General features: G+C 36.0%; 1 protein-coding gene across 21 annotated transcripts in view; it reads right to left on the bottom strand.

The window, feature by feature from the left end:
• The window catches only part of LOC136833716 (UDP-N-acetylglucosamine transferase subunit ALG13-like), a 539,859-nt gene that overhangs the window by 35,473 nt on the left and 484,678 nt on the right, over positions 1-19,708 (bottom strand). For 19 of the 21 annotated variants that reach the window (XM_067095956.1, XM_067096033.1, XM_067095974.1 and 16 more), the window contains 2 exons: positions 15,005-15,092; positions 1,066-1,280 (listed from right to left, as the gene is read on the bottom strand). In XM_067095956.1, coding sequence (XP_066952057.1) covers positions 1,066-1,280; positions 15,005-15,092 — 303 coding nt within the window. The remainder of the gene's footprint in view (positions 1-1,065; positions 1,281-15,004; positions 15,093-19,708) is intronic. The other 2 variants (XR_010851592.1, XR_010851593.1) reach the window with 1 other exon arrangement.

Genomic DNA, 19,708 nt, shown 5'->3' with positions numbered 1-19,708 from the left:
AGGACAACAAGCTGGGACAAGAGCAGAGCAGTCAGCTGGAAGATGAAACAGCTGATGAACTGGGCATGGGAGGGGGGAGAGCCACTGGGACAGGGAATGACAAGGCAGCTGACCCAAGGCTGCATAATTCAAGTATTCGAGTAGTAGGACAACAGGCCATCCAAGGTTGGTAACCTGGCTAGGCCTAGAGAACCCCAGAGACCAGCCATCTTCTATGCATCAGAATCTGAAAGGGTAGAACAAGATGGAGGAGCATCCACTCATAAGGCATAAGATGTACCCCCACCCCCACAATAGCAGAGGGAGCATTAGTAGGGAAGTCTCCTGACCCTCTCCCAAAACTTCCATAGGTGAAGCTATAGAAGAATGGGAAGGGGTAAAAATTTTCCAAAGAAATCATAGCAACTGGAGGATATGGCAAAGAGGAGGCAGAACAAGAACCAGCATGTGATGCACCCATTGGAGGTGGGAACCCCTTCCAAGATGGAGCCTCCGACTTCCTCTTATGCTGCCTCTTCTTGGCAAAAAAAAACCCTCTACTGCTCAGGAGGCCAAGAACGACACTCAGGGCATGGATTACAATCATTAGCTCTACATCAGCTACATGTAGGACGGTGATCAGTCTCGGCCGATGCCAAAAAATGGGAGCAAGGGTAGCCATGAACGCCAGGGCACATCCTCTGACGTTTAGAAGGCCTGGCAGAAACTGGAGGCCAGGATGATTCTTGAGGATGCATGATCAACACAAAAGCATACAGCACATGAAACACAGAATCACCCAAAAGAGCAAGCAAACACAAGCACAAACAAAGCAAAAAAAAAAACAAACAAACAAACACCGAAGGAACTTGACGGTTGCCACCTAGGCCTATCAGCCTACCTCATTGCCACCAATTCCTTGCTTGTTTTTTTTTACTGTTTCCAGCTGGCGCTACAAGAATTATCCATAAGTTAAGACCCAGGTATGTTCTACATATAAACAAATAAGTTTCTTAAAAGTAAAATTGTATTTCCACAACATGAACTCATTCTTTGTGAAACTGCTCCTTGAAGTCTAATAATTACCTGTGGTGCAACATTTTCAGAGCTCGACTTTCTTGCTCCAAATTGCATTAATGGCTGACCTTCATACTGAAGGCTTCGCTGGTAGCTGACAGGAGGAGTATTATTAACATGATTTGATGGAAATCTTGGTCCACCACGTCCCTGAGCAGGGGGGCCACCACCTCTACGAAGTCTTGGGGGTAGAGGTTTCTGACCACCACCTCGTCCCATACTATCTGCACACAGATTATTTAGAAACTTATGTTAATATGAATGTTGAAAATCTACCTAAAATAACTATACAAAAGTAAAATATTCAATAAAAGTTGAAGGATGGTACATTTTCTCAAACACATTACAGAGAATGTAAGTTGGTTTTACTCATTCCAAGATATCAAAGGTAGTTTTAGTTGCAGGGTAAAGATTATGCACTGAAAAAAAATTTTCTTGAAAAGCAAAAGTAAAAAACAGTGAAAAGATTAATTTGGAATGCAAATGATCCTAGAATGAAACCAGCCAATCTGTAATCAATGATAGGGGTGAGTGTTCATTTCCCCAAACATGTATTGTACTAAAAACACTGATTTTTTGGCTCAACAATACTGCAATTTAATGTCAGTTTTTAAAAAACCTAATATACAGATGCATGTGTTCATCTATAATTGTGAACCTTTATCTCTCATACAAACAACAGTTATTCTCCTAGAATTTGAAAATGTCATTAAAAATGACAAGTATAAAAAAAGCCTCTTGAATCCCAAAATAAAAGTTGGATTGGCCGTCTGTGCTAAGCACACCAAGAAAACACCAAGAAAATTAAAGAATACATTTAAATCATCCTTATAACTACTGAAGAAGTACCGCTATAACAATTGGCTACTACACTCTATTCACAACTGAAATTAGTGTGTGTTACATGGCTTTAATGGATAGAGGTACCTTACAGACTTCCTTCTCCACCCAAGAAGACACCTTAAAGAAAAAAATAACAGTTGTATGTCCACCTCTATGTTTAATGTATTCTTGAACTGGCCCATAATGATGCTGTGTTCCAAAATGGAGCTATTTTTATATGGTATTAACCTTTTTTCCTTCCATTTTCCATCTGTTGAATCTAGTTTCGTTACTATTTAAGGCAAAGTAACGCCTGCAGCCTACATTAGTCGTACCCCAAGTATCTTTAACATTTCTATCAACTAACTTCTTAATCAATGGTTTTCTAAAGCACACACTGAGGTGTTCTAGCTTCCTTTGATATCCAAGGCTGAATGATGGTATTTGTTTGATTCTTCTTGCTTTAAAGTTCCCAATCATTTTGTGTTATTCCTATACTGACACACCATTGGACAGTATATTATTCCTATAAGATGACACCCTTGGATAGGATTGCTGTCACCTTTTCCACTGCAGTAAATTGGTGTTACATTTATCTTATCATTTTGTAAGGTTTCCTTACATCAACTACTAATTACTGAGATGGTAAGTCACTAGTAGTGATAAGCCTAGATCTTTCTCTTAATGGCAAAACTCTATTTTTCATGCCTAGCTGACTTTCTTGTTTCTATCCATTACAGTTGACCCCCTGCCTATTTGTAGTTCCGGACTTGTGGCTTCACATATTCACAGATTTTTCTGTGGAACTTATCACCGAATTATATGCAAAAAATTTGGTAATTTGCTGATGTTTTGTTGAAAAATATTCACTGATTACTGTATTTTCATGTTATTTTCATGACTAAATACATTTTTTCTGATTAAAAATTATTAATTTTTAAATAATATTACAGTAAACAGCAAACTATCAATAAAATGTATTTATTTTTCAATGCATATTAAATATTAAGGTATAGCTGGTTCACTTAAGGTAGATTCTTGGGCCTAAGAGACATCTGTTTGGAGGCCTCTGATTGTCTGGTAACGGGAGGTAGGCGGCTCGCACATTGTCTCATTTTTAGGTCTGTAGCTCAGAAAACTAGCAATATGTTTATATTTCTTCATTTGTCTCATGTTTTGCACAAGATAGGAAAGTTTTGGTCATACCATAGGATTCGGTATTAATTGTACAACTAAATCATGATTTCCTGAAATCAATAAGATAAAACACAAAGGAATTAACAAAGAGTAAAAGTGAAGAGAGAAGCGTTTAATTCTTTATACCTGTTTTTACTAATCGGATTTTGCATCATTCATGTGATCATGATAAAATAAAATTTGTGTTTTCATACAATAAATTCACCCTGAATACGCCGGTGCTTTCAGATTTTAGATGAGTGTGATATGTGAAGAGAAAATAAAGAATATATTTCATTATGTTGCATCCGTACTTGACTCAGTTTGCCAAGAGACGGTGATGATGTCTGCAAGGCACCTAATTGGTCCTCACAGCTGTTGACAGTTGCCAGTTAGCGATATTAGAAGTATGCAGCTTTGACAATATTTGCCATATTATTATGTCATTACATTTACTGTAAATAAATGCATAGAATTCCCATTATGACTGTCGAACATTTTCACTCCAATATCATATATGTCTGTATGTCTGGACATATCTGATAAGAAAAAAAAAAAAAAATAATCAGATGGATGTGTGAGAGAGGTGCGAAATAATGAGCAGGAAGACAAGTACTGCTGGTTTATTGATGAAGTGATCCACTTATAAAGCGGTGTGCGGACGTCTGCGTATAAGCAGAGACCGCGGGTACAAACATTCACAGGTGACCTGAGGTCAAACTATTTCTCTACACAAAACAGGACAGGTACATACAGAAAACATAATGATTGCCGCTGCTGTCAGTCTTGGGAGGAGGAGGAGGTCCTGTATGGCATGCCATGCCTCCAAGAGGTTTGTGTCCTGCCGGGTGTTGATGGCGAGGTCGAGGGCTCGGGTGGCTCTTTCAGAGACCAGCAGGGAGCAGGTCTCGACAAGAGTGGCCATTAACTCCTGGAAGGTGGCAGGGCTCATCGTTGTTGTCACCCACGGGGCGACCTTCTTGTACATCTCCTCCGGTAGGGCGTTAATGGCGATGTCTGCCTTCAACACCTCATCAGTCTGGCCTGCCACCCTAAATTGCCCCTCGACCCTGTAGAGCCAGGACGCTGGGTTCTGATGAGTGGATGGCAGCAACTTTATGCTGAGGGCGGCTCTTAGCTGGTCCATCAGGAAGGGCATCGCACGGGGAGCGGGCACCGGCGTGGAGGAGCACGCGGGAGGGGGTTGCGCGAGGGAGACGTCTGCCTCCGAGAAGTTCGCAGTAATTTGTATGTGGTTGGGGATGTCTGTGTCCATGCTCAATCCACGCTCTAACTTGGAGTGTGAGGGAACACTCGCATCAATACATGCTTAGAAGCGTGCCGTGTGGGTCCGCTAATGACGCCGGTGATTTGCTGACGAGGGTCGATAACGCCCGAACACTTTGTTAGAGCGCCGTAGTTAGTCCGTTAGGGGTGTGGGTTGGTTTATCGGGCCAAGACTAAGTTGCCATTTGGGTCCGTTAATGGCTCCAGGAACCACTCTGGGGTCACCACTGTGAGAGAGGTGCAAAATAATGAGCAGGAAGACATGTACTGCTGGTTTATTGCTGAAGCGACCCGCTTATAAAGTGGCGTGCGGACATCTGCGTATACACAGAGACTGCGGGTACAAAAATTTACAGGTGACCTGAGGTCAAACTATTTCTCTACACAAAACAGGACAGGTACATACAGAAAACATAATGATTAATAATGACTGGTTGGACATAAATGTACAATTCACAATAATGATAAGATTGTGTTTGTCCGACCCTAGGTCGCACGTGAAGGCACTGCAGAAAACGGGATGTTCATCACAGAGAACCCGTTGAGCGGGGACTTTACAGATGCATCTGGATGTGCTGGATTCAATTTAGACATTGCCAACAGATTTTATGTTAAGAAATAAAAAATGTACTTTTGTTCATTGAATGAACATATGAAAACCATAAGCTTTTGATGTTATTGACCAGAGAATTAATGACAGATGAATCTTTAAAACCGGATTTTGTTTTAATCAATGGATTATTGTATAAAAGACCAACAGAGAAGAATGGTTATTCTCGTCTATACATCCCAAAAACACTAATCAGAGAAGTTTTAGAACTAACCCACTCATACAAGTTAGCAGGACATCCTAGAATCAAAAAGACAACTAGAATCCTAACCAGAAACTATTTTTGGCGACACTGTAGTGAAGATGCCAAGAACTTTGTACAAAACTGTGTAGTTTGTGATAGAAATAAAGGTAACATAAATCCAAAAGCTCCACTTGAAAAATACCCATCGGAGTTGAATCCATTTCAGGTCATATCTATGGACTTTTTAGGTCCATTTCCTACCACTGTTAGAGGGAATAAACAAATATTAGTCTTTTTAGACTACAGTATCTAACAAAATATGTAGAGATTGTACCAGTAAGAAATAGAGATGCAATTACAGTAGCAGAAGCTCCTAAATCTAGAATTATTACGAGATTTTCATGTCCACAAGTTCTTCTTTCTGATAACGCAGCTGAATTTACTAGTGAACTTTCAATAAAATTATGTGAATTTTATGAGATAAATAAATGTTAAATCACAGCATATAAACCAAGTTCAAATGGAGCAGTAGAAAGAACGAATCGTAAGATAAAGGATATCCTGAAAACTTTAGTTAAACCTAATACAGAAGACTGGGATTTAGCTTTGGAAGACGTACAGTTTACTATAAACAATACTGTAAATGAGAGTAGGAGAATCACCACACTACTTGTTATACGGATACGAAAAGAGACAACTAAACCTGGAAAACTAGATGTACGTATGAAACGATCAAACAGACGAGGACTAGACTTAAGGAAACTCAGAGTGTCCAAGCAAAGTACTATGACAAAAATACAGCTAAACCAAAAATTGTAGTAGGTGCTCAGGTATATGTTCAGAATCATGTTCCATAAGGTCCTAATGTAAAAGTATCCCCAAAGTTTAATGGTCCTTATAGGGTATTAGAAGTGTTGAAATTAAATAAGCTAAAGATCATAAGTGAGAGTGATCTAAAGGAAAGAATTGTTCATACCAATTATGTAAAGGTAATAAAAACAGACTCTTGGTCAAGTAAAAGAATAGTTGAATTATTGAAAGAAGACAAACAGGAACCAATAGATAACAAATACAACTTAAGAAAAAGATAAATTTATGTAAAGTGTTGAACTGTTATATATACACAATATGTAAACATTAAAATACCTCATGTAGACAGAATATCTGATAAGGCTTATTCTTACAGATACAAACATGCGGTTCTTCTTGATTATCATAACACTGCTTTATGTGTCATCCGAGGTGGTGATCCGGAAGGGTGCACTACTAGAGAAAAAGGGATCTGTGAAATTAATTAAGGACTTGGGTATTGTGAATATTGACATTACATCAGTGCTTATCAATGAATGACGTTGAAAGATGTTCAAAGGGAATTAAAATCATTAATTAAGAAAAGTGAAAATAACAGTGTTTTACCATGGTTCGAAAAACTAGATAATGACTTAGGAAGTGTGTTAAAAACAAGATCCAAACGATCCCTCTTACCTTTTATAGGGACAGCACTTAATCAACTGTTTGGAGTAGCTACAGATTCTAATGTAGAAAAAGAAAGTGCCCGTATAGACAAACTGGAGAAATGGGCAGCAACAAGGGGCATTGTGTTAAATAAGATTATGAGCTCTCAAAACTTAAACAGTGAAGAATTGAAAAAAATAAAAGTATTCATTAATGCAGTGAACAGCATTATTACCAAAGAGATTAAGATAACAGATGAACAACATTTAAATACCTTTATGAACAATGTTAGAACTGTCTTGCAAGACCATAAAGATCTGTTAAATGCCATTTTGTTAGCCTATAAAGGAATATTAAGTCCAACATTAATTAACCATTAAACGCCGAGCCTCTATTTACAAAAACGTCTCCCGTATGCCGGGCGGCGTTAGGGAGCTAAGCGCTGAAGGAAAAAAGTTTTTCAAAAAATCACAGCACGCTTAGTTTTTAAGATTAAGAGTTCATTTTGGCTCCTTTTTTCTCATTGCCTGAAGTTTAGTATGCAACCATCAGAAATGAAAAAAATATCATTATCATATATAAATATTGGAATATATGACAGCGAAAAAAACCGTACATAATTGTATACAAATCGCTGTAAACAAAACGGTTAAAGCTAATGAGTTAATTTTTTTAGTTGTACTGTACATTAAATTGCGATGATTTTGGTATATAACAGATTGTAAAACGATTAAAGCAACACAGAGAAAATATTATCACAAAATGATGCATGAATTAAGAACGGCGGACGTAAAAAAGTTTTTTCAAAATTCACCATAAATCGAAATATTGTGCTAGAGACTTTCCAATTGTTTCAAAATGAAGAAATTGATTGAATATTACTAGACTGTAAGTTTTTAGCTTACAATTGCATTTTTTACCGTTTCGTTCGAGTTAAAGTTGACCGAAGGTTGATTTTTTTCTATTTATCGTTATTTATATGAAAATATTTCAAAAATGGTAAAAGCTAAAAGCATGATTTATTTTTTGTTGTATTCTACATGAAATTGTGCACATTTTGATGTATAACACTTTATATAACAAATAATATAAAACGGCGAAAAAATTACGACAAGGTGACTCGATAAATGCTAGGATTTTTAGCGGAGTTCGCGCGCGCGGATGGAAGGAAAAATTTTTTCTCAAAAATTCACCATAAATCGAAATATTGTGCCAGACTCTTTCCATTTGTTGCAAAATGAAGGTAAAGGATTGATTGTTACTAGAATGTAAGAATTTTGGCTTACGACTGTGTTTTTCGAGCATTTCGATCGAGTTAAAGTTGACCGAAGGTTGATTATTTTCTATTTATCATTATTTATATGAAAATATTTCAAAAATGGTAAAAGGTAAAAGCATGAATTATTTTTTGTTGTATTTTACATGAAATTGCGCACATTTTGATGTATAACACTTTATGTATCGAATAATATAAAACGGCGAAAAAATTACGACAATGTGACTCAAGAAATGCTAGGATTTTTTGCGGAGCGAAGGAAAAAGTTTTTTTTTTTTCAAAAATTCACCATAAATCGAAATATTGTGCTAGAGACTTTCTGTTTGTTGCAGAATAAAGGTAAATGATTGATTGTTACTAGAATGTAAGAATTTTGGCTTACGATTGCGTTTTTCGAGCATTTCAGTCGAGTCAAAGTTGACCGAATGTTAAAATTTTGTCAGTTATCATGATTTAAATGAATATATTTCAAAACTGTTAAAAGCTAAAAGAATGATTTATTTTTTGTTGTATTCTACATGAAATTGCGCACATTTTGATGTATGGAAAAATTTTTTTTCAAAAATTTACGGATGCCCCTCAGGACACCTCGATGCTTCCTAGGGGTCGTAAAAGGCACAGGATGTGGTCCTTGGTCCCCTTCAGTCACACATGGCCGCACAACACGGCATTGAGAAGCTGGGTCATCTTGGGTGCTTGGTCCCTCTCCAGCATCCCAGTCTAAAACTCGTCTCACACGCTCACTACCGACAGGCAGTATGCGCCTTTCACGGTCCTGACGACGTTGGGACATCTCTGCAAACATCCTGTTGCCTCACAAATACGCAAACACTCGCCAAAGTTCTGCAAAACACGGATGCGTCAAAAAATCGCTCTCCGACGATGCGCCGCTGATGCTTTCTGGTACGGGAAGGAGGAAATTCACGCATGCACGTCTGGGTGACGCTTATAAACAAAACAACAGCTTGATCCGTGAACTCCCAGCATCCCTCAAGGCGCGTGATTTAAAACCTTTCGCAAACTAGGCCTATAATTATTTTTCCGCGAATATTTAAAAAAACCATTTTTAGTCGAAGTACCGTACATCCACTTGACACCCAACAGACAATTTTAGTCGACGTATGGTACGTCCAGTAGGCGTTTAAGGGTTAACCCAAGGGAGTTAGAGGGCATAATTAGTGATTTTTTGGTAGAAGGACATTATACCCCTATGGTAAAGGATATAATGGTCTATTATAATTTGATAACCACCAAGGTAGTTAAAAATATGATTATCCTAGTGTTACCATTTAATCAAAAAGAGGCAGATGTACTGATGTCCATACATCCTTTTCCCATGTTGATAAAGGAAAATGTAATTATCTCAAATGTAAACCACATCAATTTTGCATTAGAAGAACATGGGCTAATGATGTCATTTATTACTGATGTTCAATTAAGAGATAGTATAATTTTGAAAGATAAGAAGTATATCTGCAACCTTGACAACCTTTACGAAACTACTAATGCCTATCTTTGTGTTCAAGAAATAACTGAAAACAAAAATCAAGAGACAGTACTGTGTACACAATTATCCAAACATGATTTTGTTTCCATCCTAGTAGAACAGTCAATTTTTGTATTTTCACTGAATACAGTAACAGCAACTATTAACTGCCATAATATAAGTACTGAAATTAATTTCAATAATGTCCATGCTTTTGATAAGACATGCAAGTTAGTTATTCCTAATAAATTATATTATGAACCTCATGTCTTCACAGAAATAACAATCCATAAAAATGCCCCATACATGAACTACTCTAGTGAAGTTAAAGAATTTAAACTGTCTCAGAGTTAAAACAAATAAATGAGTTGGATTTAGTAGATGAATTTTTCTATTACAAAGAAAATGTTTCACCAACTCTGTCTCTATTCAATTTGGTCATAATCATAATTGTAATAATAGTGTTTGCAATTTTGGTCAAACGTGTGGTAATTTCAAATATTGAGAGGATTATAACAGAAATAAAAAGGGCCAATGGAGAGTAAAATGATCTTTTAGACATAATTTAATACTGAATTCTTTGTATATTATTATTTGCATTATATGTTAAAACAGTTAACCAATTTTTACAGTATGGTAATTCATTATATATGTATATGTATCTCTTTTGATTCATAATATAATGTGTGAATTTTCTACCTTATATTCTTAATTTATTTTCTTGCATTAGTACATTGACACAGTTTGTGCAATTTAAATATTTTTTTTGAGAAATTACTTGATGGGCAATCATATAAATACTTTATTTTATTTGTGTGATTTTGCAATCATCCATTGAAGGGCAGTGTGAGGTAGCGTGACTGAGTGATGTTGTGGTGTGGAATAGATAGGGAAATTAGACAGAAAAGACAAAAAGAAAATAGAGAGAGAGAGAAATATAGAAAAGAGAAAAAGTTAGGAGAAAGATGGAGAGAGAAGTAAGAATAAAAAGAGAGGCAAAGAACACAGTGATAACGCCCAAAAGCTGTTGCTGTTATCGTGATTCCAATACGCTGATCGAGGCAGGATTTTTGCATGAACCATAAGCAGTATATCGTGTTGAAGTCATAAAAACAATCGTAAAAGTGAGAAATAAGGGCCTTGCGATTAAGTTAACCAAAATGAGTCAGCACAGCTGGTATAACCCAGCTGGTTCTATAAACCTTCGCAGGGAGGCATTTTCATGGAAATTCCAGGAAATTGGGGCTGGATAAAGTGAAGTACTTCTACAACCTCCAATCAAACATACTAGGGAGGGTCTTTCACACACCCTCCTAAGATCACCTCCAATCAAGTCCTCTAAGGAGAGATTTGAATCACACCCACTACAGTCCTTCCAATCAGTTACTTGAAGGGGAGGCCTTGATGATAAATCCTTCCAATAAGGCTAGAAGGAGGTGGAGATTGCAGATAACAAGAATTCTAGGGGTTCAGCAGGCTGGAGAACGCCAGGAGAGAACTGATCAAAAGTCCTTTGTTGGATGTAGGCCTTCCCCAGGTTCCTCCACTGACTTCTATTCTCTGCTGCTCAGTGCCACTGTTGTTTATGTTGGTCTAAGTCATCTCGCCAGCGGGTTTTTTTGCCTTCCTCGGTTTCTTGTGTATCCTCAGGGCGTCCTGAAGGTTGTTCGTGATGTCCATCTGTTGTCTGTCATCCTGGTAATGTGCCCCGCCCAATTCCACTTGAGCTTACTGATGGTTTCAAGGATATCCTTTACTTCAGTTTTTTTGATGTATCCATTTAGCTGTTTTTCTATCCTTCCAAGTTAGATCTAGCATAATTCTCTCAAGTGCCCTCTGCATTGTTCATAATTTAAGGGAAAGTTTTTTTTGTTAGATTCCAAGTTTCAGCCCCATAGGCGGAAGTGAGGAGGATACACTGATCATAGACTTTCCTTTTTAAGAGGATAGGAATTTTCTTATTTTTTAACACTATTGGTTTTTCCAAATGCCTGCCAACCGAGGGTTATTCTTTTTATTTCGATCTCTTTGGAGGCGTCATGTAGATAGATTCGTTGTCCAAGGTAGATGTAGTGGTCCACTTCCTCAATTTGTTGATTTTCAATTTCAAGTATGTCATCTGCATTTTCAGTGTATTTATTGCTCATGACTTTGGCCTTATGGAAGTTCATGTGGAGGCCTACTGATCTGCTGGCTTCATTTAGCTCGGTGAGCATTTGTTGAAGCTCTTCTTTGGTGGGGGCAATGATAATGATGTCATCAGCAATCTGAGGTGACTTAGGTATTCTCCATCTATTCTTATTCCTTTTTCTTGCCAGCTGAGTTGTTGGAAAGCTCTCTCCAGGCAGGCAGTAAACAGTTTGGGTGAGCTAGTGTCACCTTGTCTGGCTCCTCTCTTGAGTTGGAATGGTTCTGAGTCCTTGTGGAGGCAAATAAATGATGTTGCATGGTCACAGATGTGACAGAAGGACATTGATGTAAACTGTCAACTCCCTGTTCTTCCAGCGCTGACATGAACTCCTCAGTTTCAACCGAGTCAAATAAATAAATAAATAAATAAATAAATAAATAAATAAATATTATATATATATATATATATATATATATATATATATATATTATATATATATATTATATATATATATATATATATATATATATATATATATATATATATATATATATATATATATATATATATATATATATATATATATATATATATATGTCATGGAGTGTATCCTTACTGACCTGATATTGACACCACTGAAAATAAATTTTCTAATGTTTTAGATACGATAAATGCCAGCCATGCCCTTATGAAAACTATAGTCACCAGATTCATTAGGAAGATAGTAATCCAGACTTATTCCTGGGTTGATGGAATGCCACATACTTCGACCACTGAGACTCCACTCAGGATTAATGACCCCCCAAAAAAGTAGATAGACAGTACTGGTTGAACCTCTTTAATTTAATTTTGAATTCAGTGGTTCAATACATTTTGTTGTCAAGAACACTATTTTCATAATATTTTTCCACTTATTTTGAGTAACAAACTTTCAACTTTGGCTTAAAAATATTTCCAATATAAATACAGTCCCATATATCATATGAATGAACTACCACATGCACCCACCTGTGTTCATCAACTGCATAATGCATATAAACAAAGACATGCAGACACTTGAACATATGTTTGGGATATGTTGACCAACTGCTATGTCATGAGGTGGTTTTATGGGCAGTAGGGTAATTTCTGTTTTTTTCTTTTTATAACAATTCATTTTCCTCCCTATTATACTTGATGAAAACAATTCCTTAAAGATCTACCAATAACATTTAATGAGCAAATAACCAACAGTAATATCAAAAATAAAGAAATCACAACTATGAGAACACTTGAGCTTATTTTGAAAGGGCTGCCATGGCCAAGTGCTCTGCATTCAATGAGGGATGGTGCACTAATATTCACTGATCATAAAAAATAAGAGATTTTTTGTGGCGAGATTTGTAATGAATGGTCATATTTCACAAAATAATTGAGGAGTTTCAGCCAACAATAAGTTTTCAACATAAATGACTTTATGTATACAGAAAAATTCATGCATGGGTAAATTTCTCAAGAGAAATTTTGATTACCATCATCAGTTTTGCAGCTGAGTCCTCTAAATTATCACTCTTATTTCGTGCTTGGTAAACACAAAAAAAGAGGGAGTGGTCAAATGGCATATAAAAACCACATACAATCTTTATATTGCAAAAGCAATGAGTTAAGACTAAAAAGAAAGCCACCATAAATTTTTCACTTAAAAGGCAACTATCAGAGTTGCAAATTAAGCATTGCTGATGGCATGGCAAAATTAGTATGTTAGCAGGTAGACCGCACACTTATAAACTAGGTTAAGCTCCAACATAAGGAAGGTGTTGGTTGCATTTCTGCTTATGGAGGAAAAAATTTTTTTTTCAGAAGCTTCAACCTCCAGTGTGCTATGCATTTCCTATATCAATGATTTTTACTACCTAATGACCAACATCAATACTAGCAATACTTTATTTTCAAAAGCCATGGGGAAGCAAGTCCAGACAATGCACTCTTGTTTCACTGATGTCATGAGTTACAGAAGCTATTTAATATTACCATAACACAAAGAGTTGCCAAATTTTTGTTGACTGTAGATGCCTAATGGCAAGAATAGTCCATGGCGAGTTTTTTTTGCCCTTGCCTTATAAGTGTGAAATGTGGGTTCATGTTGATTTTTTTTTAATTATTTATAGAAATATATATATGGCCACATGATAGAGGATTAGAATTAGGTTCAACTCATTTAGTTAGATTGTTCAGTGTGCCCCAAAAGGTCTACATATTGATGCCATGGATGTAAGGGCATAAGCTGGAACAATATTTTAGGGAGAAAGGTTGCCCCACAAGGAAGGTCAATACAGAGTAAATGTAAATAATATTAGCATTCAAATATTCACTTTCTTTAAATTACTTTTTCTTTTGTTTATGCCTTTCCATCATATTATTTTGTTCATGGTTGATAACATACAGAGTATAAGGGAACATTTTTAACACAAAAACATTCCATATATGAAGCTTATTCATCCAAGAAGTTCGAAAGTAAAAAGTGACACGATTTTTTCCTATCTTTACATCTAGACATTTTAGACTTTTTTGATATGGCAGTTTAATATTCACTGACTCTATTGCAATGAAATTTTTTACATTCATTTGGACACTCTTATGACTTAGCAATTCAATATTCAGACATTACCACAATGAAAATAGCTATTCCAATGATATACAAGAATTGGATATTTTGTTTAACGATAAATGGAAAACATAATGGTTTTGTAATTAGATTAAATATTGCATATTGTTAAAGTGGTCTTTAAATAGCATTACCACAGTAAGCTGTTGGTTGATAGAGTATGTCCTATTTTGAGCCTCGTTCTACCTTTGAGAAAGCAGCATTGTGTGTATGAAATAAGGATATGGTTACATAGGGTTTCCCATAAGAGTCTTAAAGGGAAATTTCTATAGTCTGGAATTCTCTGTAGTCCAGTCATGGCTAGGTCTCAGCGTTGCCAGAAGGAAGAGGAGGATTTTTTTCTATTCTTTATAACTGAACTTTTTTTTTATATTGAAATTTAATATTCAGTGACATTTTTACAATGAATAAATTTACACTGACACTTCATACATAAGAACTGGATGCTTTGTTTCAAGATAAGTGAAAAAAATAAACAGGCTTTGACATAGGAAACCCTATTTTTGGTAGCAACTGTGAGTTCTCAAGGGCGTTACTCTCACGGTCCCCCAGGACTCCATAAGACAGACCAACCAATCTCAAAGAATTCCCTTACAGTTGCTCTCGGCCAGAATATTGCTCGTTGTCCACTGTGATAAAAAATAAAGGACTTATGACACAGTGCCTACTTCAGTTTTCCCTTCATCCTTCTCACAAAGATGTGGCAACAGCATGTATGTCAACTAATTTCCTCATTACACACCAGGTCTGTGTGAGATAAATGTTCAGCCCAGTCCCATGCCTTTTCTTCAGGGAATGTTTTTATAAACATCCATAAATAATATAACTTGTATAAAGAAAACTTATTAAATCAAAACAAAATCATGAAATACTTTACCGTTTGGATAACCCCGATTCTGATGACTGTAATGATGTGATACTCCTCTTCCACGCCCTCTGTGGTTGTGATATGGAGGACGGTCATGCTGTTGGAGATATATGAAAGTCATTATTGAAATGACTAAATAAAACACTATCAAAAGTTATAGAATGGAATGGAATGGAATATGGAGTATAGGCCAAAGACCAAGCACTGGGACCTATGAGGTCATTCAGCACTGGAAAAGGAAATTGAGAGTAGGTAGGCTTGAAAGGTGTAACAGGAGGGAAACCTCACAGTTGCACTTTGAATAATTGTTAGGAGAGGGTGGATAGCAAGATGGAAGAAAGACATGAATGGAGGTACAGTAAAAGGAACAAAAGGGGTTGCAGCTAGGGACCAAAGGGATGCTGCAAAGAACTTTAGTAATGCCTAAAGTGCATCCTTTCAGGTGCACTGACAGCATTAACCCCCCTACGGAGATCAAAAACTATGAAGCAATGTGATCATTTTCTTTAAAATCTAGAGTATAGTCAAAATTCAGGGATAATTTGAGTAATTCAGCTGTTTCTTCATTAACCCTTAAACGCCTGTTGGACGTTTTAAACGTCATCCAAAATTGTCTGTCGAATGCCGAGTGGACGTTGCAAACGTCGACTGAAAATGCTTTTTTTAAATATTCGCGGAAAAATAATTGTAGGCCTAGTTTGCGGAAGATTTCAAATCACGTGCCTAGGCGGATGCTGGGAGTTCACGGATCCAGCTGTTGTTTTGTTTCTGAGCGTCACCCAGACGCCGCATGCGCGCGAATTTCCCCATCTCGCATCAGAGAGCATCAGATCAGCACCTTGCGAGGCGATATTTTTGACGCAGACGTGTTTTGTTGAACTTTTGCGAGTGTTAGCGTATTCGTGCTGCAACAGAACGTTTGCAGAGATGTCACAAAGGCGTCAGGACCGTGAAAGGTGCATACTGCCTGTCGGAAGTGAGCGTGTGAGGAGAGTTTTAGACTGGGATGCTGGAGAAGGACCCAGCATCCAAAGTGAATTTTAACATTCGGTCAACTTTGACTCGACGAAATGATCGAAAACGCATCCGTAAGCCATAATTATTACATTCGAGTAACAATCAATCATTTACCTTCATTTTGCAACAAACGGAAAGTCTCTAGCACAATATTTAGAATTTTGGTGAATTTTGAAAAAAAAATTTTCCTCCGCTCCGCACGCGCGAACTCCGCTGAAAATCCTGTCATTTCTTGCGTCAGCTTGCGTAATTTTTTCGGCGTTTCATATTATTCGTTACATAAAGTGTTATACATCAAAATGTGCGCAATTTCATGTAGAATACAACAAAAATATATCATTCCTTTAGCTCTTCACAGTCTTTTAATATTTACATCGAAATCACGATAACTGACAAAATTTTAACATTCGGTCAACTCTGACTCACGAAATGATCGAAAACGCATCCGTAAGCCATTATTATTACATTCAAGTAACAATCAATCATTTACCTTCATTTTGCAACAAACGGAAAGTCTCTAGCACAATATTTAGAATTTTGGTGAATTTTTGAAAAAAAAAATTCCTCCGCTCCGCGCGCGCGAACTCCGATGAAAATCCTGTCATTTCTTGCGTCAGCTTGCCGTAATTTTTTCGTCGTTTCATATTATTCGTTACATAAAGTGTTATACATCAAAATGTGCGCAATTTCATGTAGAATACAACAAAAAATATATCATTCCTTTAGCTCTTCACAGTTTTTAATATTTACATCGAAATCACGATAACTGACAAAATTTTAACATTCGGTCAACTTTGATTCGACCGAAATGATCGAAAAAAAACGCATCCGTAAGCCATAATTATTACATTCGAGTAACAATCAATCATTTACCTTCATTTTGCAACAAACGGAAAGTCTCTAGCACATTATTTAGATTTGTGGTGAATTTTTGAAAAAAATTTTCCTTCGCTCCGTCTTGGCGTACTCCGCTGAAAATCCTAGCATTTCTTGCGTCAGCTTGCCGTAATTTTTTCTGCATTTCATATTATTCGTTACATAAAGTGTTATACATCAAAATATGCGCAATTTCATGTAGAATACAACAAAAATAGGTCATTCCTTTAGCTCTTCACAGTTTTTTAATATTTTTGCCGAAATCACGATAACTGACAAAATTTTAACATTCGGTCAACTTTGATTCGACCGAAATGATCGAAAAACGCATCCGTAAGCCATAATTATTACATTCCAGTAACAATCAATCATTTACCTTCATGTTGCAACAAACGGAAAGTCTCTAGCACATTATTTAGATTTTTGGTGAATTTTTGGAAAAAAAAAAAAATTTCCTTCGCTCCGCGCGCACGTACTCCGCTGAAAATCCTAGCATTTCTTGCGTCAGCTTGCTGTAATTTTTTCGCCGTTTCATATTATTCGTTACATAAAGTGTTATACATCAAAATGTGCAAAATTTCATGTAGAATACAACAAAAAATATGTCATTCCTTTAGCTCTTCACAGTTTTTTAATATTTTCGCCGAAATCACGATAACTGACAAAATTTTAACATTCGGTCAACTTTGACTCGACCGAAATGATCGAAAAACGCATCCGTAAGCCATAATTATTACATTCCAGTAACAATCAATCATTTAGCTTCATTTTGCAACAAACGCAAAGTCTCTAGCACAATATGTAGATTTTTGGTGAATTTTTGAAAAAAAAATTTTCCTTCGCTCAGCTGACTCGCTGAAAATCCTGTCATTTCTTGTGTCAGCTTGCCGTAATTTTTGCCATTTCATATTATTCGTTACATAAAGTGTTATACATCAAAATGTGCACAATTTCATGTAGAATACAACAAAAAATATATAATTCCTTTAGCTCTTCACAGTTTTTTTATATTTACATCGAAATAACGATAAATAGAAAAAAATGAACCTTCGGTCAACTTTAACTTGATCGAAATGGTTCAGAAATGCAATTGTAAGCTAAAAAACGTACAGGCTAGTAATATTCAATCAATTTCCTTCATTTTGGCACAATTGGAAAGTCTCTAGCACAATATTTTGATTTTTGGTGAATTTTTAAAAAAATTTTTTTACGTCCATGGCGTTACAAATTCATGCATCATTTTGTGATAATATTTTCTCTGTTTGCTTTAATCGTTTACAATCTGTTATATACCAAAATCATCGCAATTTAGTGTACAATACAACTAAAAAAATTAACTCATTAGGTTCAACCGTTTTCCTTACAGCGCGATTTGTATACAATTATATACAAGCTTTTTTTCAAGCTGTCATATATTCCAATATTTATATATGATAATGATATTTTTTTTTATTTCTGATGGTTGCATACTAAACTTCAGGCAATGAGAAAAAGGAGCCAAAAATGAACTCTTAATCTTGAAAACTAGCGCGCTGTGATTTTTGAAAAACTTTTTTTCGCTTGGCGCTACCTCTCGGAGGCCGCCGGCATACGGGAGACATTTTTGAAAATAGGGCTTCGGCGTTAAAGGGTTAATATCACTACTGAATCTTTTAATGAGTCAACAGAAATAAAATTGTAATTTGTATAAAGGTTGTCTTAAGGGCTTGTTTCTGATTTACAGTTAATTGCCTCTGAAAATTTAATAACTGGATAAGCCAATGTAGCATGTAAGAAAATTAAGCATCTACTTATACAGAACTCTCAAGACAATACTAAAGAATGTGCATAACAAATTTCATTAGTCTTGTGATAACTTTTATGTTGGTCAAACTGGAAAAACATTGGAAAAGAGAATGGAAAAGCATTACGAAATGTCTAAGATAAGCATAGCTGAACAGTACAATCTTTATATATGTTAGTGAAAATAATCATACAATCAACTAGGCAGGAGCAAAAAGAAAGCATGAGAATAATGCACTGGAAAGAAATGTCATTGAGTCTGGTTTTATAAAAGAAAGTTTTTGTAATAATATGAACATCAGTCAATTTCATAAGAAATATGTAAAATGTTCAAGTTTTAGGGAATGTAGTAGATATGCATGCAAAAAGAATAACCATATTTGTAAACATAATACCAGACCTAAGCACAAATGAGGTTTGTTGCTCCTCTCCCTGACACCTGCCAGTTGTGGTTTTCTAATTTCCAATGGTTTTGGATATTTGTTTGTACTGTCCCCTGAGCATATGTATAGTGAATTTTTTCCACTAAGCATCAGTCCTTTGTTAATGACTTAGAAATGAAGTTGAAACTGGTCAGAACCTACAACCAGCATGTTATCTCTTTGCCTATGGTTTTAAGTGACATATGCATGTATGAAACTTGTAATTTCGATGTTAACACTTTCCCTGCATTTTGTGCCACATATGTGTCAAGTGCATCATTCCACAACTACGCCTTGATACACCGGTGTGTCTTTAATTATGATTCATAATTATTAAAAAAAATTACTGACGGAATTTTCAAGAATTCAATGTAAAGAAACACATGTTTATGAGCTTGAGAGTTTCAGGATTCAAATGAATTTCTTTTTTCAAAATAAGTTTAACTTTTCCATACCACAAACCTAACTTCATTATCATGCATGAGAAAAATGTTTTAATGAATTAATGATTGTACAGATTATGATAATTGTTAATTAAACATATAACTGAAAATTACATATCTGCTTCAAATGGAACTAAAAATACTTTTCTGGTTGACAATTTTTCCTAATGGCA

Source organism: Macrobrachium rosenbergii, chromosome 4 (assembly GCF_040412425.1).
Source record: "Macrobrachium rosenbergii isolate ZJJX-2024 chromosome 4, ASM4041242v1, whole genome shotgun sequence".
Taxonomy (NCBI): Eukaryota; Metazoa; Arthropoda; class Malacostraca; order Decapoda; family Palaemonidae; genus Macrobrachium; species Macrobrachium rosenbergii.
This window is presented reverse-complemented; position numbering and strand designations above follow the sequence as displayed.